The 24633-nt window shown below is 38.2% G+C and overlaps 1 protein-coding gene across 1 annotated transcript in view; it reads left to right on the forward strand.

Annotated features, from left to right (window-relative positions):
• The first annotated feature begins 1399 nt into the window (after window positions 1–1399).
• The window catches only part of LOC140141582 (kinetochore protein NDC80 homolog), a 29568-nt gene continuing 6334 nt past the window's right edge, over window positions 1400–24633 (forward strand). The window contains exons 1-15 of the mRNA XM_072163494.1: window positions 1400–1417; window positions 6539–6660; window positions 8947–9070; window positions 9827–9941; window positions 11352–11521; window positions 12502–12604; window positions 13148–13234; window positions 14119–14212; window positions 16524–16618; window positions 19100–19244; window positions 19628–19833; window positions 20112–20270; window positions 21212–21301; window positions 21748–21840; window positions 23670–23800. Coding sequence (XP_072019595.1) covers window positions 6585–6660; window positions 8947–9070; window positions 9827–9941; window positions 11352–11521; window positions 12502–12604; window positions 13148–13234; window positions 14119–14212; window positions 16524–16618; window positions 19100–19244; window positions 19628–19833; window positions 20112–20270; window positions 21212–21301; window positions 21748–21840; window positions 23670–23800 — 1688 coding nt within the window. The 5' untranslated portion in view covers window positions 1400–1417; window positions 6539–6584. The remainder of the gene's footprint in view (window positions 1418–6538; window positions 6661–8946; window positions 9071–9826; window positions 9942–11351; window positions 11522–12501; window positions 12605–13147; window positions 13235–14118; window positions 14213–16523; window positions 16619–19099; window positions 19245–19627; window positions 19834–20111; window positions 20271–21211; window positions 21302–21747; window positions 21841–23669; window positions 23801–24633) is intronic.

Here is a 24633-nt window from a genome sequence, read left to right on the forward strand (position 1 = left end):
TAAGGGGATTCGGTGAGAGCAAAATGTAAAAAAATATGGGGTCATTGGGCAGGGCCGGATTTACCGGTACCTTTTTGGGGGCCCTGGGCCAGGCTAAAATTTGGAGGTCCCCAAACGCACCGTGAGGAAGGCATGTGCACTGAAGTGGCCAAGTTGTTAGATGCTACTAGGACATTTGCGCGCGAAAGAAATTCAATTTTATACTATTTTAGCCCCAATTGAAGCTGAATTTTGCTATATAACAGGCCAGTGCGCGCGAAGCGCGAAAATTTTGCAATTTTTGTACCCTATTTTGGCCCAAAACATGGTGTTTTTCGGCTAAAATAGAAGATGCATACTGCACAGGGCAATTTTGGGGGCCCAAAAATTTTGGGGCCCGGGCTCGGGCCCATCTGGCCCTATGGTAAATCCGGCCCTGTCATTGGGTGAGAACCGTGACCTTTTTTTAAATGGAGTCTTTGGGTGAGAGAGGCCCTATGTCACAGGGGAAGTTGCCCAAATTGGTCCAGAATTGTCAAAATAGTATAAAGTTATTCAAAGTTTCACAAACTTGCTTAAAACTTCCTCGAAATTGCGGTAAGTTGCACAAAGTTGCTTTTTAAGTTTCTCAAAATCGCGTGAAGTTATTCAAAATTTCACAAAATTGCTTTACATTTTCTCAAAATTGCTTAAAGTTGCTGAAAAGATGCTCAAAAGTTTTCAAAATTACTCAAAATTGCTTCAACTCCCGCGCAAGCTGCGTAAAGTGAGCGCGGATTCCATCAAATTGTCAAAAATTTTCCAGTGCAGCACAAATAGGTCATGCAACCTCACGCACTTTTGGGGAACTTTACGTAACATTAAAATTTGTTGCAAAATTTCGGACATTTTTGGAGAATTTTGACACCTTTGGGCAACTTCCCCTGTGACATGTGGCCTTGAGAGCCACCGAGGTCGGTACCGTATATCTTTGGTGAGCAGTGAAACAGCGCCACAGAAACCTCGAAAATCGTCTTTCTAGTTGTAAATGGCTCCAAATTTCTTTGTTTTTTCAAAATAAGTAACAAAATCAGTGATAATAAAAGTTGCTGTTCAAATTAAACTCAGGGTCTTTTGGCGACAGATTAAATGGAAAAGTCTTCGGGTGACAGGGCATCATGTGTGTTCGTAAAAAATGGGGTCTTTGGGTGACAGCGATGCTGAAAAAGGGGGTCTTAACAGCCCTACATACGCGTTACCTCCAAAGTTGGCGTGCCCCCCCCGGGAAAAACTCTTAAATAAAGAAACCCCTGATCTGTGGCGCACAATATGACGCGTGACCGTCCTCCTCTGCTCTGAAAATATCATCTCTTTGCGCCCTCTCCTGACCAATATTTGCTCACTCGAATTGCATTGTGGGAAATTACTCAGCGGCGATTTCAAAATAAAGCTTTCGCTGGTAAGTTTTATTGGCAACTTTTTACATTTTTAGACTACATAGCGTTTTTTTATGATTATTTAAACATGTCCATTTCGTACCGGATAATATGAAATTGCAGTGCAATATTTTTTATTGGTTAAATTGGTATGGCTTTTATGCAAGAACTACCGGTTCTTATCATGTAAACATTTATTTTTTTACTATTATCAAGCTGCAAAATTCGGCACCCTCGGCGTAGGCACTTTTCTTTTAGACCACCGAGCTAAATATAGGGCGATAGGATTAAATTACTCATGTACTAATTTATAAACCTGGCGATCTTTTCCTAGACCACCCTCCCTATAGTTAAAACTTGTAGTAAAGTTCTACAAATTTCGAACGTCGAACGTCCGAGGACTTGTTCGGTCTGAGCCGTGAGTTCCAATTTATTGGAACTACCTCGCTAGAGAGACTAAATAATGAATAATTGTATTGGAAGGAGGGCAGGGCTTCAATAAATGAGGGAAATTATATATGGGGTAAAAAACAAAGTTAGAACAACTTTTTGAAAATAAGTGAAAACGGCTAAATTCTACTATAGAAAAATTACATAATTTGTGTACATCGTGGAACATACTCTTTGAGTGGCTGTGCGTAGTAAGTTGTTGTACACACAGTCACAGGTAACCTGGCTAATATGTAGTCCGAATAATCAGACCCAGAAGTAGAACAAATATTAATTTTTGACATGATCCTGTTCTGGGTCTGAACTGTTTCTATATTCGAAATCTTGATGGCAAAGTGGACAAAAGAAGCACATGGTCCTACACAAGCCTTACATTAGACAGGCGCCGGGCGATTTTTACCCAGTGGTTCCAACCTTTTGGCTCCTGGTTCAAGTGAAAAATGCATAGACCAGGAGCCACTAAAAACAAGTGTTTGGCTCCTGGTATAAAAGCTTAAATTGGCCAGTATAAACTATAATTGACTGATTTTGTGCTCAGTTGGTAGGTCAACATACATGACAAACCACTATATTGCTTCAAAAAGAAAAAAGAATAGCAGTTTAATTAATCTTACAAGCAACTAAAATGTCCTTAAAGTCCTCAGCAAGTAAAGTATTAATACTAGTCCAGGTGCAATTTAAATTTATCTTGCCACTTTGACCTTCTTGAATCCCAAAACACTTGTTCATTGAAGTTATTGCACTTTTTGAACGCAATTTTCTTATCTGGTTCAGTTCATGAAAAGAGTGGGTTGCCAGTTTTATTCATTTGATTTACAAATTTAAGTTTTTTCTTTGATTTTGTATGATTTAAGTTTTGTCTAACATGTAAAAATTATAAAAACTTATTATTTTTGTTTAAATTGGTTGGTTTAATTTTGTTTACACTTTGGTATACACATAATGCTGGAATGGATAAAAACCTTTAAAACTAATTCATTTCTTCATTTCTTGAAATTGCTCCTGGGTTTGCAAAAATGGCTCCTGGTTCAGCAAAAATCCCAAGGACCAGGAGCCGCTTTTTGGCTCCTGGTCTTGACATGCTTAATGTAAGGCTTGGTCCTACATGTACGGTACTTCACAGTTTTTTAAATGTAATCCCCTATTCATGTTGCGTGAATCACTCTATTGTTGACCATCCTTTTGATACTTGCTTATTTGTACAAGCGGAACAGTTTTGACAGACCCTTTGTCTACCTCTCTGTTTGTAAACAAACGAGGAGGCCGAATAGGAAAGTCAGCGTAATAGTACGGCACTGGCTAATATTAAGGCTGGCATTTTCGGTCGAATAAACGGGTACCGCCGAGATTACATTACCGGGTAGGAAATACCCTCCCGGTACCAAATTCAAAAAAATTTTTTCGGTTTTGTAGTGTCCCTGGACCTAGACCTAAATGCTAGGATCATTCATGGTTGACCTAAAAAAAAAAAAAAAAAAAATTAATGATTTCAAAATGCATTCAAATTCAATACATTTTGAAATCATTAATAGACTATGACATGAATACAAATTATCAATTTTCATATAAAAAATAACAAAATATCTTGAAATTTTTTTTTTTTTTTTTTTTTTTAGGTCAACCATGAATGATCCTGGCATTTAGGTCTAGGTCCAGATTTGCAATTTCGGGTACCCGGTTACCCGCCCGAAAATTGCGGCGGGTACCCGGGTACAAAATTACCCGAAAATGCCAGGCCTAGCTAATATGTAGGTATGAGAGGCAAACCTTAGTTAACACATTTGCTAGTCAGCCAAATTCGCCTAGATCGGGGCCTAAACACAATACTGTACATATTGAAAAGAACAGATTGGACAGGCTGGTCAAGGAGACCTACATTTGTTTTCTATACTTCACTTGACCCAAATATATGATTTTTTATGGTGATGAGACACTCACACATGATATGGAATTATTTTAGGTGGGATTTTGATAGCAGTTCCATTAAAAAAAGCTGCTATCATCATGAGACTAAGATCTAGAAACACCCCGTAATCTTTTTGATGATTTGTCGATCTTTGACAAGATGTAACTTTGCCACGGAAAGTGCTATGACAAAAAAGGTTTTCAGTTTTGGCTTTCTTTACTCAAGGGCTTTAATTTGATATAAAATGATGCAGTTTGATGGCCAATTTAAATTCACCTGGCATACCTATAATATGGACGCGTAGGAGAAGCGTTGCACGCTCGTGTATTACTATTAGCATGATTGTCGCGGAGTAAGAAGCGTAGAGAAGTGTTCCACGATGTACACAAATTTAAGTTTTTTGTCTCAAAAAACAATTAAAAAATTTATCGAAAAAGATGATCAGATGAGTGGAAAGTGGCAGAGAATTTGGGATTTTTTAAAGAAAAATACATGTTTTTCGAGAAATTCGGCCATCTTGAATTTAATGCATTTGCGTCATGCAGTAAAATACTGACAAATGGGCTTGAAAATGCTTGATACGCGAGCGTAAATCAATTTAGGATGTGATGGCGCTTTGCATAAAACACTCTTTTCACAGGAAATTTTAATTATGCCAGTTTGAAGATAATCATATGTGGCATATCCTCAAGAAATTTGCGCATTATATTTCTTTTCGTTTGACCATGGCACCATTTTTCGTATCCTCAGGAAGCCTTCCATTGAAACATACACGTTTTAAGGGGGTACTACACCCCTGTGGTAAATTTGTGGATATTTTTGCATTTTTCTCAAAAAATAATAACACACTGGTAAAAAAAGTTATGTATATTATTGGAGCAAGGCATCCAATTACTACGCTGAAATTTCAGTGACTCAAGACAAGCGGCTCAGTATATGATAGGAAATGAGGTACATTATAGCGGTACCTTATTTCTTATCATAAATAACAAACAGCTTGTCTTGGGTCACTGAAATTCCAGTGTAGTAATTGGATTCCTTGCCCCTATATTATAGTATACGTAACTTTTGTTACCAGTGTGTTATTAGTTTTTGAGAAAAAAAGTGCATTGACCCCTGTACAGTTAAATGGCAGCGTTCTATGAAATATTCAAATGGCTGCCAAACTCAAACCATACTATGTAGACCACTCAAATTTCTTGAACAGGTACTATGATTATCTTTATATACAGTCATTATGAGTCATACACTGGTTGAAATTTCTGTTTGATAGAGTGTTTGAATGTTAAATGCAAAGTGCCCTCACATTCTTATTTGGACATAAAATGGCCATTTTAAGAAAATGACAACTCCAATTTTAATGCAAAGCAAAAATGGAAATCTAGACATCAATTACATTTACATACAAATCAATACCGGTACCAACTTTAACAGAATCAGGCATAAAATGATGATTATTGATGAAAATATTGATTTAGACCCCCACAGACCCCCCTGTCCAAAAACTTGTTTTGGCCAGCACCAACTCATTTTTTGGCCGATTTAGATGAAAATGGTGTCAAAATGCTCAGATCATACCGCATCAAATAAGCTAGTTCCTTAAGAAATTTGAAACACCAATTATCCTTAAAACCCACCACTATTCACAATGACATTTCAAATTTAATTTAGGGGAGATTGGGGTTAGTTGAAAATTTTTTCACAAAATCATCTTTTTAACGCAAACCGATTACTTTCAAGAAACACTAATTATATCAGTATAAACATATACATAATACATGCTACAAATACAGCCTTAAACTTTATACATGTAGGACCTGCTTATGATTATTCATATAATACAATTTGAAAATTGCTGTTTTTGAATTATTATGTCTTCACATTGGGACCTGGATCACTATTCTGAGTCTCTGGCGTGTTTTGCTCGGGAAAAAAATTTTTGGCTGGCTCGGGTGGACGATTGTTTGTCATGTGCTGGTCGACGGTTGTCTACCTTGGTCTGTCGGGGTGATTTCTGTGGGCTTCAAATTTCCTGGGGATTCGAGTAGTGATTTGGATTTTAGTGTGTTGTTTATAATTATCATGCTTTTGTTCATTATATGATATGCTATTCTGTTTCTCTTATCAAGTGTAATTGCTTTATAATGTTTTTAAATGTGTTTACTATAATTATTTTGTATTGGTTGTATTATGCCTAATAGAATATGTTCTTTTGTAGTTTTTGCATAATGTATTAGTAAGTTTAGTTCTCTGTTCAGCGCATTGAGGCCTGGCATAATGCGCTTTATAAATTACTTTATTTATTTATTTATTTAAAATTTGAAAAAAAGTGTTTCAACTAACCCCACCCCTGGGGTAAGTTGAAACATAGGGTGGGGTTAGTTGAAACACAGCTTGTAAAAATTTCAAAATAATTATTATTGTGTTGTTAGGGTTATACTTCCCTATAAGAAATACAATAAAACTTTTATTTAACATTATTCTGAGACTTACTACTAGTGCTTATGGTACTCAAAAAATAATCCCCTGAATCTTCAAACAACGTGGAGATAACGCATCTTTTCTGATTAAAAATTAGTCAGTAAGTCAAAAAACAGATATTCCTTTCCCAAGCCAACACTGGTGGGGCATCGGTGCCGTTGCTAATTTGGTGGATGACCTTACTACAATGTAATACCTATTACTAGGTGCCAGTATTTTACCAAATTAATTTTTTGTGTCAGAAAAAAATACAACGTTTCAACTTACCCCGCGTTCCAACTAACCCCAATCTCCCCTACACTTTTAGGTTACCTGTACAGGATATTTGAAATCAGTGCTATCAAGTTGTAATAATGCATCGTGGCAGGTCGTCATTGACATCAGGAAGGCGGTCCTCGGCAGGTCCACTGCGCATCAAGCAAGATGGTGGTAAGTTGGTATGAGGCAGGAAGATGTTGATTGATTGTGTATTGGTGTATCCAGGGAGGCAGGGGAGTAGCTTAATTTGGTATAAAAATTGTGGCAAGGCTATTATATCATATGACATGATCAAGGGGAATGAGTCAGCTGTCGCTAATATTGTTTTTGAGATATTGGCAAAAACAGTGTTCAAATCCTTTTGTTTTATATTGTTTTCAGCCATTGATAAATTGCTCATGACTCGGTAGCCAGATCTCCGATTTTGGTGGGGTTTTCATCAAAATGTAGCATTTGCAGACATGCCAACTAGTACGGTTTCACCGTATTTTGTACGGTAAAACGGTAGTACGGTCACCCCCCAAAAAATACGGTATTCCAGAATTTTGACCAAAATAATAAAATGTTGTGTCTTAAAAAGATAAACAGCTGCAAGATTAGACTACCGACTGAATTACTGGTATCATTTTCTTGGTCTGTTAAAGTGGTTGCCTACATCGTTTTTCTCTCGACTTTCGGTGATGCATGCACATTAAAAAATTATTATTTAATAGGCCTACAAGATGCTTTCCGAAATAATTTTCTTCCGACTTGCAGATTTTTCATGCACATTACTGTTTTTTATTATCCACCTAATGCTATGTCTTCTGAAGGTATTTAGTTAACTATTTAGCTCTTTTGGTGCAAAAGAATAAGCATAAAAGAAGGTTTCCGACTTCCTTTTACTTCCGACTTTCGCACTTTCATGCATGCACATTAAAGAAATATTTAATAGGCCTACAAGATGGTTTCCGAAATAATTTTCTTCTGACTTGCAGATTTTTCATGCACATTAATATTTTTTATTAACCACCTAATGCTATGTCTTCTGAAGGTATTTAGTTAACTATTTAGCTCTATTGGTGCAAAAGAATAAACCTACAACTTCAGACCTCCTTTTACTTCCCGACTTTCGCACCATGCATGCACATTAAAGAAATATGTATAGGCCTACAAGATGCTTTCCCACTTTGTTTATTCAGATTCAGATGATGATGATCAATGATTTTCTGAACTTGAAAGTTTTAACAAAGCATGCTTCTATCAACATTAGAAGTAACACAACCCAATTTGTTTGGTCTACATACTTTATCCAATTTTGTGAGGTCAAAGGTCACATACAAGGTCAAAGGTCGACTGAGGTCACCAAATCTTTTAAAAATTAATTTTCAACTGTGCATCATATATCCGGAATTCAGCTTGATCAGTTATGTAATTAAGGAAATATGACGACTTTAAGATGGCCTCTTTCCATGTAAAGTATAGCAAAGTAGCACTTTCAATGAGTGATAACTCGTAAAGGAAGCATCTTTCTGTATTGATTTATTACTTTGATGGAATGGTTCTTTGGTATTGCCAAATTTGATTGCAAATTTGTAAAGTGGGCCCCTGGACCCGGGCCGTTACGTGCTCGGGCGCACAAGTGCCACTGCTCCCTCTCAATTATGTGTTCTACTTTTGGAGTTTCTAGGTTTGGCAGGTATGCAAAAGGTACATATTTAAAAAATACGGTTTTAGGGTGCAAAATACGGATTTTTGTTCTTCTGAGTACGGAAATCTGGATTTAAAAGTTGGCATGTCTGCATTTGTAAAGTGCCAGAAAATGATACAAATAAACCCTTATTGAAAATTGCCGACATGTGACTCATTCCCCCTGATCATGTCACATGAGGTTACTGACTTGACAATTACAGTCGGTAGGGTTGTTTTTAACTAGAAGAAGCTGAATGATCATAAAAAAATCACAGAAATCTTGAAAAAAATCTGCAAACTTTTTCATAACATTTTGAAAATTTTCAGTCAAAGCCAATCCACTTTGGTCAAAAACGTTTTTAAATTGCATACAGCTAGTCAGCAAAATGTTGTTAAAAATGCATACTTCAGAAATCAAAATTTTCGTTAGTTGGGCAATGGGTATGTCGATTATTATTTTGACCTTTGGCCTAAATGGGTTACATGACATCATTCTTATATTTAACAGCATGGTAAATCTAAAAAAATATGAATAAACTTTACAGTATCTGGATGATAAGGTACCGGTACCATACCAGTTTATGGATGTGACCCTACAGTCAGTGTCTGTGTAGCACTTGGTCCCTGAAAATGCTTTGCAGTATTTTCAAGTAGGATAAAACTGCTCAAAACTTATTTCGAGTTGTCAACTTTCACATGAAATGAAAGTGTCCATAATCAGAATCACCACATGATTATTGTAGGCAAAATATTAATTACAATTTTGTTGATACTTTTTGACACCAGGTGTCCAGAGTACTAGCAGTGCTGGTGGCCGACGATCGAGTGCTGGTGGCCGACGATCAAGTAGCGATCGAGACAGAGGGAGAAAATCAGTTGGAAAATTTGGACGTGGTAGGCCAACATCCAGGTATGTTATGATAGGCAAGCTTTGTAAAGTGGACCAGGACCAGGAGCCATACATTTGGAAAAAATGGTTCTTGGTCTTTTGACTTTTGAACCATTTTTGCAGGACCAGGAGATGTTTCCAAAAATCAGGAAAATAATATTTTATTTTATTGCATGCAGAGACTCATCCGTTGTAACATTAATGCTATGGCTATACCTGGCCCTGAGCTGAGTGAGCTCATAATTATTTCTCCTCAGATCGCTTTAATTATAATATATTTTTTAACCTCCTGAAGTTCATGATCAAGACAGGTTTTACAGATCTCCATGTTTCCGTTTTTCGCCTCCTAATATTATATCTGTCATTCTGTGTCCGGCATGTTGGGTGTTATCAAATTAAAGTGCTAGGTTTAGCTGTAAATTTGAGAAAAAATATTCCTGAAGGATAGTAGCATGCCAGTAAATTTCTATCATGCTGTAGCCTTGGTATATGTAGTTTTTCTTGTTTTTTTCACATGTTTTTCACCCCATGAGAACTACCTGCCGATTGGCCAAAAAGAAGTTTTCATTATCAATTGTTAGAATAATTTCACCAGAAAAAAAATTGGGGTGAATTATTTGCAAAGCTCCATTCTGATTGGTGATTATAGTAAAGATATCATGTAATTGACCAATCAGAGGCAATGTTAGATCATCAGGTAGTGCTCAGGGGGTTCATCAAGGTTGACATGTACCTGACAACATCTTAGTAATATCACATTTTATGTCATAATTTCAGACCATCCAGTGGATATGGAAGGCCTACTTTTGGTGGCCATGACCATACATTGAAAGACCCCAGGACTTTAAACAGCAGATCTTTCATGCAAAGGGAAATCAAGGATATAATTGAGGTAAGAATCATTGGGCTATTCCAGTTGTAATCCATACACCCCCTATGTAGGACACAACCTTAATCTTCCACACAGGGAGTGTGAATTTCAAATGGAGTCACCCATGCAGTGTTGTCTGCTCCAAAATGTGGTTATTCCAGTTGAAATCCATACACCGTCTATGGAAGATGTGATCTTAATCTTCCACACAGGAAGTGTGAATTTCAAATGGAGTTACCCATTCAGTGTCATCTGCTCCAAAATGGGTTTTTCATTTGAAATCCATACACCCCCCCTATGGAAGACATGCCCTTAATCTTCCACACAGGGAGTGTGAAATTTAAATGAGACTACCTGAATGGGTGACTCCATTTGATATCTGCACTCTCTGTGTGGGAGATTTAGGTCATGTCTTTCATAGGGGGTGTATGGATTTTAACTGGATTAGCCCAATGTACCATTGTAGTTTAAAGCAACGTGTTTCTACTGAGCAAGGGGATGCAAGTGATGTGTGCCTTGTGAGGGATTGCAGTAATGGTCCCAGTAGAAACAGCCGGTGATGCATGGTAACTTCGCCGTCATTCACCTTTACATGAGTTGCAGGGTTGCAATTTCATCATATTTACAGGGCTCCTGTCCTCCTCAAGATTATGGGGAGGGCAAGTTAGCGCAGCGGTAGTTCCCTCGCTTTGCACTACTGAGGTCCCGGGTTCAAGCCCGGGCGCGACCCAAGGACTCATGTGCACTTGGTTTATCCCGATTCCATGCTCGCTCTCGCAGGTTTTCTCCGGGATCTCCTGTTTCCTCCTGCTTTCAAAAAATCGGTGATCAGTTGTTTGGTTATCAAAAACTTCCTTCACCCAATGGAATTTGGGGAGCTGCACAGATAATTGGTGCATGTTACAAGCTAAATGCGGATAGCTCTGCACCTGAGGTTCGGCTGCATAGATAATGCGATCTGATTGTGATTATTCACCATGGCAGCGAAATTACGGCGCTTTGAATCCTTCAAGATCTAGCTGGAAAAAGGCCCTATATAAATCCGAAATTTATTTATTTATTTTAATTTTATTATGCCATATATAGTCAGTTTTTGAGAAATCAAAATATTCTATAAAATCATAATGTGTGCTTTCACTTGAACTTGAAATTATAAATACAGATGTTTATCAAAAGTATTCAATAAATCATCATAAAATGGTTTATATTAGTCGCAATGAAAATACAGTATGTATGATATCAAATGCAATATCTCAGCATAATTATAATACGGATCACTTATTGGACAATTCTAATTTGGATCCATTTATTGACTGCAAATTTGATAAGCAAGCACGTTGCCCAGAAGCTTTGTCCTGTACTGAATACCTGTGTAATATATCTGATTAAAAACTTAAGTGTTTAATTTTTGTATCATGTTTTCCAACCCAGTTCTTAACAGAAAATGGGTATTCACATCCGCTGTCAGTCAAGCTCCTGACCACGCCCACTACAAAGGATTTCTTGAAGATCTTCCAATTCATATATGGATTCTTGGATCCAAAGTACACACTGCCAGCCAAGCCAGAAGAAGAGATACCACAGGTGTTTAAGACATTGAAGTAAGTATCTCCTAGATGTGGATGGGGCTGAATGGGTAGGGGGAGTCATTGAGAGTTGAAATAACAAGGGAGTCTGGAATCTATATCGCCCTGTATGTTATGTTACAGTCATTTGGCTATTCCAGTTTGTGGGAGCATGTGTGGCCGAGTGGATAAGGCGCCCGACTCATAATCCATAGGTTGCGAGTTCGAGCCCCGCTCGTGCCAACGTGTTGTGTCCTTGGGCAAGGCACTTTATCCTCATTGCCTACTGGGGATGGGGTTGGGTTGGATTGGATGTTTGTATAGTTGTTTGTTTGTTTGTTGCAATATTGGCGCTGATTAAGCTGCTGCCTGCAAATTGCATTGTGTCTGTTTAGCAATTTGACCTGCGGGTCACCATTAGAGTTTGAAATAAAAACAAACTAAAAAAAACAAACTATAAATAAAAAAAGAAATACATATTATACATTAGGCATTTATAATGCTTCATTTCATTTAGACCTGGCGCAGCAAATTAACAATATGACAAATACAATAATGCAAAGTGAAACAAAATATATACAACAAAGAAATCTAGTATATACAACTATGGAAAACAGGACCTTAATCTCCCACACAGAGTGTGTAGATTTCAAATAAAGTCACCCCTTCAGGTAATCTCATTTGAAATTTACACTCCCAGTGTGGAAGACTAAAGGGCATTGAAGTGTATGGATTTCATCTGGAATAGCCCTGATGAATCATATGGGATAAATACTTTCCAACATGTTGGAGACAAAGTGTTTATTTGTGTGTTTTAACCCCCTGAGCACTACCTGCCAATCTAACATTGCCGCTGATTGGTCAATTACATGCTTTGCAAATAATTCACCCCAATTTTTTTGTGTGGTGATATTCAACAATGTTGCTGATTGGTCCAATTGATAATGAAAACTTCTTTATGGCCAATCGGCAGGTAGTTCTCATGGGGTTAATTTTTTTTCCATGTTGTCTTTTAGGTATCCATTCACTATATCCAAGAGCCAAATGTTCACTGTGGGAAGCCCACATACTTGGCCGCACATCTTGGGAGCCTTGCATTGGCTCATGTGCTCAGTTAAGGTAAGACCACTGATAAATTTGATAATTATTTAGCATGTTTTCTGTTATGAATAACATATTGCTTATCAAATTGTGGAATAGGCTAATTCATTTTTTTGTAGTTTTGAGAAAAAGTACAAAATATGGTTCAAGCATAATAGGGATGGGTTATTCCGTTTATTTTCCTACACGTTTAACCCTTCAGTAATGCGTGCGTTGAACGTATTAACACACATTGATCCAGCCCCGTCTGGCGGCAAGATTTCATGAATATACGATAGTTGTGGTGCACCTCACAAAACCGGAATTTCTAACAGAATATGTTAGTACCAATGGCGCCGTACATAAGGTAAAATTTGTGAAAACTCACAATTTTTTAAAATAAATTGCTCCTGGTTCATGTGAATTTTACAAGAACCAGGAGCAGTTGGTGGCTTTACGAGGGCAAATTTGCTCCCTGCGCCCGCTTATTTCTAGGCTTGGGAGTCATTAATATACAATGTTCATGTATTTAGTGTTTTAAGATCACATAATTTCAAAATGTATATCGTTGTATGTTTACAGTTTGCATTTGCCACTGATCCGAGGTCCCTGTTTGATAATCCAAGCGATGGTGATGACTTTGAAGGTAACAAAGTTTCGGAGTCAGAGGTATGTATAGTGCAGTTTCCCTATGTAATTGAATAATAATAAATACCGTATTGTTTGTAATAAACGCTCCCCCTCTTATAAACGCCCCCTCTAATAAACATCCCCTCCAATATTTCTGTGGAAAATTGACAAAAATGCAAACATTTCCATGTCAAATTGTGTGAGTAAGCTTAAAACTTATGTCAGTCATGCAGTGACGATTGCTAAATTGCATGGACAAAACCTATTATGACTCAAACTTCCATCCATTTAATTGCCCAATTATGGTAGAATGTCACCAGATATCATTTTCCACACGATTTCTGTGGGCGGTGCCATGGAAATAGCATTAGTAAAGTTGTAAATCCCTCCTTTCTACAGGAGTACCATTGGGAAATTGAACCTGATTATTAAATTTTTTTTCAATGGCAATTCACTTCTAATAAACGCAATAAACGCCCCCCTTTTTTGGAAAAATGCAACAGACCCGGGGCGTTTATTAGAAACAATACGGTAAGATAAATAATAAATGTTGTCATTTATACAGCGCCTTTTCACATGTATCAAAGCGCTTTACATTTATTCCACTGTTGTTAGAATATGTCAGCTGCCATGCAATGCCCAAGGCATGCTCATACCTTTAGGCAGTGGTCAATGGACAATATTTTTTATAACAGCTCCCCATTTCACCCCTGGGTACCAGTAGAGAGAGGCAAGTAAGGTAAAGTGCTTTGCCTAAGTGCACAACATGATGGCACTGCCGGGGGTCGAACTCGTAATCCACCGATTGCAAGGCAGAGCCCGTACCGCTTTGTCACTGTGCTCTCTAAAACTAAAATTACATTCATTCAACACAGTCTGTTGTGTAAATTATTACCTGTGTACTCTACCTATATTTGTTTCAGTTTCTCTTCAACTATTACGAGAATACCTACTCAGAGTTTCTGAAAGGAGTGGACACATTTGAAAAGTTTGAGCAAGACCTGGCTGAGAATATGAGTAAGTGTCTAACAAACCACCATGGGCTATTCCGCTTGAAATCCATTCACCCTCTGGAAGACATGACCTTAATCTCAGGGTGTAGATTTTAAATTTACACTCCCTGAGTGGAAGATTAATGTCATGTCTTCCATTGAATTTGTAAAGATTTCAAATGGAATAGCCCAATGCATGGCAAATTTTGCATGTTTATGCGACTGGGTGATAAGTTGAAGATGGGGAAATTCGTCGGGTGCATTACATGGTGACAGATGTTGGACTCCGCCAGAAAAAAACTTTTACGTTAGACGCGATCAAAGAGTATGCCAATTTGTGATCAACCATAGTGGAACACTAACAAGTAAAATCCTCCAAAAGTTGCTGTATTGTGAAAAACTAGTATCTAAAGTATCTTGAAACATCTATCACATGAAGAATTATTCGCTATTAAATGAGTAAAAGATTGCAAAGTTATACGTCAATATGTGAAAAACATGAAAAAGTGTCTCCCGAACATCCATCACACATCCGTCACTATGACGTGCGCCGATGTCGTGCATGTTAATCTGGTTTCACGTGTTGCTCTATGAGGATCCGTCACACATCCGTCAGTATGTCTTGTACATAAAGATCGGATCAGGAAAAGACTTTGACGCATCCGTTGGTTATTTACGCTTATTCACTGAAGACTACCCCTTGTCAACAGAGAATGAGCAGACTTCGCCTTTGACGCCTTATCTGCTAATGTGGAAAAGGGGGCGGCCTACATGTCTTATTCTTAGGTACTTTGTCCAGAAGAAGTCAGAGCTACTCCTGATGAAAGCTTGACAGTTCTAAACTTAAGCTTAAAAAGTTACCTTTTCAGAGTCTGAGTTGTAGCTTGCAACACGTGGCTTGCGACACCATCACGGCGTCTTCATTCAGCGTAGTGATTTTACTCCTTCGGTAATCTGACCACCCGGTGGGTGTTCAAGTGACAGCAGATCGTCATAGATGGCGGGCAGGTCGTATCCGGCATCCCTGTTGAGTGTTGGTCTTTGGGTCTTGATCTCTAAGGCTTCTCTGATCTTTCGATTCCAGAAGTTATCCTCCCTGCCGATAACTTCTACATTGTCCAAACTGATGTCATGCTGGTGATTGGATTTATGTTCACCAATCGCTGTCAGTGGGGCTGTGGTTCTTGTATGTTCTTTAACCCTAGTGGTGAGGGCTCTCGCTGTCTCTCCAACATAGGTGTCCGTGCACTTGGGGCAGCTGATCTTGTAAATAACTCCACATTTATTAGCGTCCGGGGATTTGTCCTTGGGATGGACAAGAAAAGATGTGACGGAAGATGTGAGTCAACCTTTCTGACAGACCCTTGACATAATCACTACACGGCATTGTCAGACGGCGAAACCACTAAGTCCAACTCCACCGCCAGTTTTGTTTTGTCTCCAATAACTACATCATCTCCTTCTTTCAGCCAGGTTTCTGTTATTGCAACGATATCATACTTATGTTCCAGCACAAGATCAACAAACTCAGTGGACTTGTTTCTGATGGACTGTGTATTAATGAGACACAACTTTGCTTGAGCTGGGACAGAAACATTATGTTCCGGTTGTAATTGCGAGCGCTCTTTTACATGCTTACCAGCACGACACCCTCTACGTACAAGGTGTGGGTTTAGATTAAGAGCTGTGATGTTTGACCATGTTTGCAGTGGACGATGTTGGTTTGGTTTTGTGTTTAGTTGTAGGAGTTGTTCTTTTGAATATTCCTTCTTACAGTTGGTAGGAATAGGGGTGAACATTTTCACTGTTTGGACCTGGATTGGCCTGAATGTCACCACATGCAAGTAATTCAGGTTTATAAGTAACAGAAGAGTTTTGATACAGAAGCACTGGTCTTCCAATATACTTATGATGCTGAAGAAGTATAGGCCTACACCAGCCAGTAGATATTGAGTTCAGAAAAGTACATGGTAGCTGATTCTTTAGTCCAGTACAGAAAATGATAACAGGTAGATATTTAACAATCATGGTCATGTTCCTCAATAAGAGCGATAAACTGTGATATGCAGATTGTAGTGGCTGATCCATACTATGTAAAACTCACCGAGTGTGTCCAAGTGATGAATCTCAAACCAATAATCCAATTCAATCAATGTTAAATGTTATTCAGGGGTCAAAACTCAAAATTGCTGCAATTGGTTATGAGCTATACCATCATGCAGTCAAAGAGTGAAGCTGATAAAGAAAAATTGGTTAGCACTTTTTGATTTAGGTGAGTGATTTTTAGCAATTTTGAAATATTTTTTGAATATCCCCATTATTATTTTGTACTACAGAGCTACAAGCAGTTGGAGCCACTGGAAACCTGGAACACTTGGCAGCTGAAGAACAGAGACTTGCTACCGAGTTACAGCTGTTGGAGCAAGAACCGGTCAGTATATATCGTTATGAGGTTGGCAGACGGCTGAATCCAGATTTGTCTTTTTGTTAAATTCATGTTACGCACAAATTTAATCTCCTCAACAAAAGTTTGGAAAGTTTTTTAAGCATCTATATCTCAGATTATTTGTGACATGTTCATATTGTGTTGCATATCAATGGATAGCTACATTAGGCCCCTTTACAATGACACCACATTTGAAATAATCATCTTTTTCACGGCTGAGTACACATCTTGTGAATGTAGTGGGGTCTCAAACAGAATGTGCCAAATTGACCATTATTCTGTGCAGCAAGCTGTAATCCCCATATCTTCACAATCTGGGACCTAATGCAATCCAACAAGATGAGAATGCTAGCCCCCATAGAGCCCGGATAGTCAGAATATGGGAATAGAGAAAATGGAATGGCCTGCCATCAGCCCAGACCTCAACCCGTCTGAACACTTGTGAGACAAGCTTGGTCGTGCTGTGCGTGCCAGTGTAGCCAATGCAATCACATTGAATGACCTGCGACAAATCCTTGATGAAGATTGGAATGCTATCCCACAGCAACATGTGACTAAGCTGGTGAGCAGCATGAGGAGGAGGTGCTATTGTGGCTGCATATGGGTTTTCCACCCACTAATGGGGTTAGTGTTGGTTGAGCACAGAATAATAGTCAATTTGGCACATTCTGTTTCAGACCCCACTACATTCACAAGATGTGTATTTAGCTGTGAAACGAGTTATTGTTTCAAATGTGGTGTCATTGTAAAGGGAACTAATGTAGCTTTTCATTGATATGCAACACGATATGTACATGTCACAAATAATTTGAGATATAGATGCTTAAAAAAACTTTTGTTGAGGAGTTTATTTTGAATTGGATCACAATGAATCAACACTGTAGCTCAAGATGACAGCAACTCAATTTTTACTGTGTTTAGCGTGATAACTAAGCGTAAGAGGGCGGCATTCAGGGTTAGCTAGTGGTGCAGCGCAGCACGGTTGCCGCTGATCACTGTTAAAGAAATTGATGTGCTGCCTTCCGGACCTAAAGCGCTAGTCCCTTGCTCTCTAATTCAAAATATTTCATATGTAACATGAATATAACAAAAAGATGAATCCTAATTCAGCCATCTGCCAAACTCTTTTTTTTTTCATTTTCCATTTTCCATTTTTTTTATAACAATGATGTGAATTGAGATGAAAACAAATAAAATTTGAACTTGAACTCATAACGATTTGATCAGAGATGAAAAAGATTGGTGGGGGAATGTGTGTGCTGTGAACCCAGAAAAAACCTGCATCATCCAGTGGATAAAATCGAAACAAAATGAAAATTTAATCATCAAATATCGTAAAGATTTGCCTAATGGAGTACTTAGGCTCCTTTGCCTTGGGTTAAATTCCATGTGCAAATAGAGAGCTCCCTCTTCTGAAATCCCAATAAGAATTAAGGTTCTGTGCCCTTTTACGGAAGGTCACTTTTAGGTTGAACTTGTGCCTGAAATTCCACTTATGTCAAGGTAGCCCATAGCACCATTAGGTGAATCTTTATGGTATTCACATTTTGTGTATTAAACAAAGAAATTAGTCCTAAAGAATACCGACTCAAAGTTGCTCTGCGGGTTGCTCTGTCAGCCATTTTGGTTTGTTGCTCATGGAGGGCAAATATAATTGAAGACCGAATTAAAAACACTAGTTTGCGTCTGACGTCAGGGCAAAGGCACGTCGTGATTGGTTGCTGACCTGCGCAGTGTGGCATTTTTAGTCTGGTTGACAAGACGTCATATGCAAACTAGTCCTTTAAATTCTGTCTTCAATTATAGTGTACCTTTGGCATTAATCGGCTCAAGCCTAAAATGGAATGAGAATTGGCACCTGTAAGCTGGATTGAGCGTTACATGCAGGTGCTTAGCTTAAACGCAGAACAAAATCAAACACACACTCTGAATTGACGTCTGCCTGGCATATAGACCACTTGACATGTGACGTCATTGCCCGGCAGTATCGCCAATTATGGCAATTTCCATTGTTCTTTGCCCTGCAGTGTGCGTGACGCATCGTAGTTTGCCCAGGGCATGTGCATTTTAAATTGCCTACCACATTTCATATAGTACAAGAAAGCCATTGAACAGTGTAGCTGTTCGTTCGAGCATATCGATAGACCAGTCCCTCGCTTTTGTTGATAAACAGTGATGTCAAGTAGTCTATAGGGAAATAGGTAGATTAATTTTTCCTCCATGAGCGACACACAAACATGGCAGATTCGATACTCTTTGGTTCTACATCACTGGTATTAACAGTAATTCACAGAAGTTCCTGTGGGACAGGAATCCTGACAAGGACTATTTTGCAAATTTTACCGGTAACATGATCGAATATTCGCTACCGGCAAATCTGAAGAATAGTGACAAGGATTACTTTGAAGTAGCTCTAACTTTGTGAAACATTGAATAACAATAAATATTTGTTATCTTGCATTACAGTGTAAATTGACTCAGTTACACGAGCAAGCGCAGATGATGAGCAGTGACAACGAACGCTTCCACAAGTACCTACAGGAGCTGGCGGGACATAAGCGTAGTATGGAACAGAAATGTCAAGATCTAGATCTACAACTACAACAAACAGGTAGGTTTCTATTTCTTTGTTCTCTTTTGTTCCCTTGTAGCTCTTCTCTTCTCTTCTCTTCTCTCCTCTCCTCTCCTCTCCCCTCCCCTTCCCTCCCTTTCCCTCCACTCCCCTCCTTTCTCCTCTCCTCTCCTTTCCTCTCCTCTCCTCTCCTCTCCTCTCTTCTCCTCTCCTCCCCCCTCCCCTCCCGCTAAATATCTCACAAAACATGCAAGGAATAGGCAAGCTTTTTGCACCATATCCTTTAGAGTACATCAAAGTCTAGGAGAGGTTTTCAAATTTTTTAGAAGATTAAGGTCATGTCTTCCATAGAGAGTGTATGGATATCAACTGGAATAGCCCCTTTGAACTGACCCGATATCTTTCTCAATTTTTATTTTCAGAGCTGGAGTCGGATCAATCCGAAGCAGAAAAGAATCGTCTGGAACATTGCTTGACTAATCAGGAGCTATCTGCCAGTGACGTACAGCGCCTATACGCAGAGATGCGCCAACTCACTAACATGCTGGATGATTTGGAGAAAGGGACACAGGAATTGGACCAGGAGATATGGAATGAGGAAAAGCAGATTGCTAAGAAACAAGAGCAGGTGAGACTTGAGGATGGACGTGAAGGTTCATTGTAGGTTGATTTTTAGGTAAAGCAGGTCGCTAAGAATCAAGAGCAGGTGAGACTTGAGGATGGGTGTGACGGTTCATTTTAGGTTGATTTTAGAATGCAGATTTACACAGAAATGTGCATAAAATGGTTAAAATGATCCAAGAATGTAAAGAGGTGTCAACTACGCCCTGCTTCATCCATCGGATAAAAATTGTACATTATGAATAACATCATTCTATACTTATTATTCACCTCTCTATGTTTCAGTTGGAGCAGCAAGTGAGTCAATACAATAGCATGGCAAGAACACTGAAGCTGATCCCTCCTACAGCAGAGAACGCTCACGGTGTCGACTATGAGCTGAGACTCAACTTCCATTCTATGTCGGATCACGCTGGTATGATGGATTTCAACAGTACAATAAAGGTATGTCAAATTTGGCTGTTCCAGTGGTAATCCAAACCCCCTATGGAAGACATGACATTATATTCTACACAGGGAGTGTGAATATCAAATGTGTTTACCTGAATGGGTCGAGAAAGTCAAGAAAACACATGTGAAGCTGCTATTTAATTAATTTGCACCATGTGAGTAGTTTGTTTGCTTCAATTATGTCAAATTGGATTGCGCTGCAATCAACAAAATTTTATCCAGGTCTATGTTAGATGGTGAATTCTTTTTCTGCACTGAGCATTTCTAAGCCCCTACCATTTTGGAATCCAAGTCATGAGGCCTATTGAAAAAAATAACTGGCACTAATGGAAAACAATGAGCAAATTAAAAAAAAGAAAATTAATAAAATACATATTAAACCTCACTACAATTGGTGAAATAAAGAGAAAGTGAAATATGAGGGGAAAGAAAAGGGGAAAATACTCACCTCAGCAAGGAAAACAAGATGCGAAGAGACCTGGAAATAAAATGTTATCATGTGCGTCAGTGTTTGTCTGCAAGAGGACACACATACGATTTTTAACTCTAAACTGCAGACTTAACCTGCAACCGAGAACAGTCCTCAGTCTCAAACTGCTGCAACAGACCTCAAATGCATAGTAAATGCATTTGAATGATATTTGCTCAAAACCGTGGACCATGTGTGTAAAAAATACAGTTAGCAGGTGATGACTAAAATTCTGTTTCCTGTCATACACAGAAATAAATCCACCATTTAAGTCCACGGTTAGGCAATGAAATCATGATACACACGTCCACGGCTAGATAGCAATACACACTGTCCTTGAGTGAGTGAGTGTAAGAAATGTGTATTGATATGAGAAAAGAAGAAGATAACAGGCTGATTCTAGAGTACAAAGAGGACTATATTATAGGAGCCTAATCTATATGTTATAAATCTATTTCTTTTGTAGCCGGCTCTTGTACAGCTAAAGAAGCAAATTAATGATGAGGTGTTGAAACAGATGGAGCAGAAACTGTCAGAAGAGGAGGCACTTGAACAGGTTAGTCCAGACTTACATGACTCAGACTGCATAACATTCAGATCTCATATGGGCTTGTTTTTTACATTGAAGTGAAAAACAGGGACTGATTATTTGGGAAGACAAGGTTAATTATTTTAAGGTTGACATTAAAGAGTTAACAGCACATCTGGATTTATTCATAAAATGTTACACAAGCTCAGCATTTTATGGCATAACAGAATCCATGATAATAAAAGGTTACCTGCCCAAATCCTAGTATAAACATTTAGTAATTGGTATTTAGTTCCTGCATAAACCTGCCTGTTGACCAGGCCAACGATGTTAGAATTTTTAGGTAGATTCTGAGTCTTGAAAATGCTCGCTACATATCTTTTAGAAAAATGTTCCCAGAAAATCACATTTGTTTGTCGAGTAAAATATGTTATTCTTTTAACAATTGTACATTTTTCTTGGAACACTATTAGGTAACAGAAATGGTTGAGACGAAAACAGAAGAATATGCCAAACAGGAAACACGGTTGCAACGTTTTGAGAAGGATATCCAGAGCTATAAAGAGGTATGTTGATACAGGTTCTTTTGGAGGGTCTGTCTGTCCCTCTTTTGGGGTTTTCCAAAGTGAAAAAGAGGATAGTCCTTCTTGATTATGGATATTGGACCTGCCCAACAAAAATTCATATCGTTTATTTTCATTATTAGTCACTTAAATTTGATTATCTTTATAACTATGAACTATTATATTAACAAAGTGTGTGCGACTATTACGCAACAGGCCTACGCATTCAGCACAATACATATGCTCACGTCTACATGTGTGTTATGTGTTATTAATACTTGTGATGATGTAGGGTCATCTGCAGCCTGATATGGTCGTCGTTTGATTGCCCAATCAGATTATGTGTTTACGAACTAGCACTCTCACTGAATTAGATTGTAATTTTGAATGTATCCTTTTCAAAATATGTCATGTTTACTGCAGATGACTTGTATTGGGCTATTCCAGTTGAAATCCATGCACCCGGTATGGAAAACATTCCATAAATTGGCCACACAGGGAGTGTGAATTTCAAATTTAGTTACCATAATGGGTGTCTCCATTTAAACTGGGGATTTGCCATTTGGTCTAATACCATTTGGTCTAATATCCATTTCGTCTACATCCATTTCGTAAACCCATTAGGTCTATATCCACTACGTCCAATAATCATTTGGCCCTTTAACCATTTGGTCCGATAACCATTTGGTCCGATAATCATTTAGTCTAATAACCAATAAGTCTAAAACCATTTAGTCTAACAACCATTTAGTCTAATACTTATTTGGTCTATAACCAATAGGTCTAATAGCCATTTGGTCTAATACCCATTTGGTTTACACACCATTTAGTCTTACAAGCATTTAGTTTATTAATAAATAGATGAAATGGTATTAGACTAACTGGTTATTAGACCATACGAGTATTAGACCTAACGGTTATTAGACCATACGGTTATTAGACCAAATGGTTATTAAAGAAATATTAGACCAAACGATTATTAGACTATATGGTTAGTAGACATACTGGTATTAGACCAAACAATATTAGACTAAATGGACATTAGACTATATGATTATTAGACTAAGTGGCAATTAGCCTTGCTGGTAATAGACCAATTGAATACATCTTCCATAGGGGTGTATGGTTTTCAACTCAACTAGAATAGCCTGTTTTTATGTACTTAGCAACATCAGCCATTAAGTGTAAAATATTTGTTTGATTCTGCAATACAGCGGAAGGTAGGCCTGTTGCCCATGGGGGTCGATAATAAGTAAAGTGCAGGGTGCATTATCGAACTATAATTTGGTTCATCTCAAGTTTGATAGTGACATATGTGCGTATTTCGCTCGCTGCAGTATCAAATTGCGTGCGTAAAGTCAAACGCCATAAGTGTACACGCACACGTACGTGGGCGGTTTGTTGGCACGCTTGCAGCGCAACCGCGAAGTAGCATTGACGTCACTACCAAACTTGAACTGAACCAAATTATAAAAGTAGCACAAGCGTAAAGGAGCGGAAGCTAATGCATCAATGCTGACAAGTTGAGCACTCCGTGTATGCTCAGATGAACAAGGTCGCCAGGTCTGAACGCTGTTCTGGCATCAGCTGAATTCATGCACGCTCATAGAGCACAGACACGGAACGTTTGAATCTTTGTATTTAATAATCTTGAGGATTCTGTAAAATCATGGCATGAGCAGCCATCTTGGACACGCAGAGAAATGAATATTCCCATTTATGACTGACTTTGCTTATTTTCTGTTTGCTTGTTTTTGTTCCTGCGGATAATATTCTATCATTTCTGAAAAGTACTAAATCTTGTTCTTTTTTGCATTCTCTGTATCCATCAGAAATCAAAAGATGAGACCCGAATCTTGACAGAGCAGTTCCAGTCCATCGAGACAAAACTATGCGATTACCAAAGACACAGTGACATGGATCTGGCGGCAAAGGAGCAAGAGTTTCATGAGTGTCAGATCAGGTAGGAAGGAGCTCTATAATCCAAGACCAGATTAAAAAGACTACAGAACTTTTTTTTTTGGATTAAAAAAATATTATCCTGTTTTTCCAAATGAAACATAGCTCAATCCTAATCCTTTATTTAGTTAGTGCTAAACTGGCAATGAAATTAAAATTTTAATATTTTTGCAATTTGAGGGAAAATGGACTAAAAACATGCAATTTTGCACATTTTTTTCCAATTGTAGTCACAAAATTGTAAGACTTGGCACAAGTCTAAGCATTCAAAATCTTGAGTATAGGGTAAGAGTTAGCTCATAATTTTAATATTTTATGTTATTTTTGCTAATTGGTTATGAAAAAGATTGGAAAATGTGTTTTCCAAAAATTAGAATGCATAACTTGAAATTAGTCTTTGTGCTTGACTGTCACAGAATACAAAAAAGGTCGAAAAACGCCCCCTAAAAATGCATGTTTTTGGCCCATATTTCCAAATTTTTTTACTTTCATTGCCAGTTAGGACTAACTAAAGGATTATGATTTAGCTATGTATCATTTGGCAAAACAGGATAATATTTTTTTAATCCAAAAAAATTAGTTCTGTATTTTTCTGGAATGGGGAGTAGTGTACACCTGCCGCACAGAATTAGAGAAGGAGAACCCAGACTCCTACATGTATATCACCACATACAATAGCGCCATCAGCTATGGGGATAAAATTGGTGGTATTGTTGTCTGCACGCACCATAGGCAAGGACCCAAATTATTTGGGCCCTTGCGTATGGTGTGTGGAGACGACCGAAAACAATTCTGTGTCTCATCTGAAGCGTTTTGGTTTTGCCTGCAGATTGTATC

Source organism: Amphiura filiformis, chromosome 19, assembly GCF_039555335.1.
Source record: "Amphiura filiformis chromosome 19, Afil_fr2py, whole genome shotgun sequence".
Taxonomy (NCBI): Eukaryota; Metazoa; Echinodermata; class Ophiuroidea; order Amphilepidida; family Amphiuridae; genus Amphiura; species Amphiura filiformis.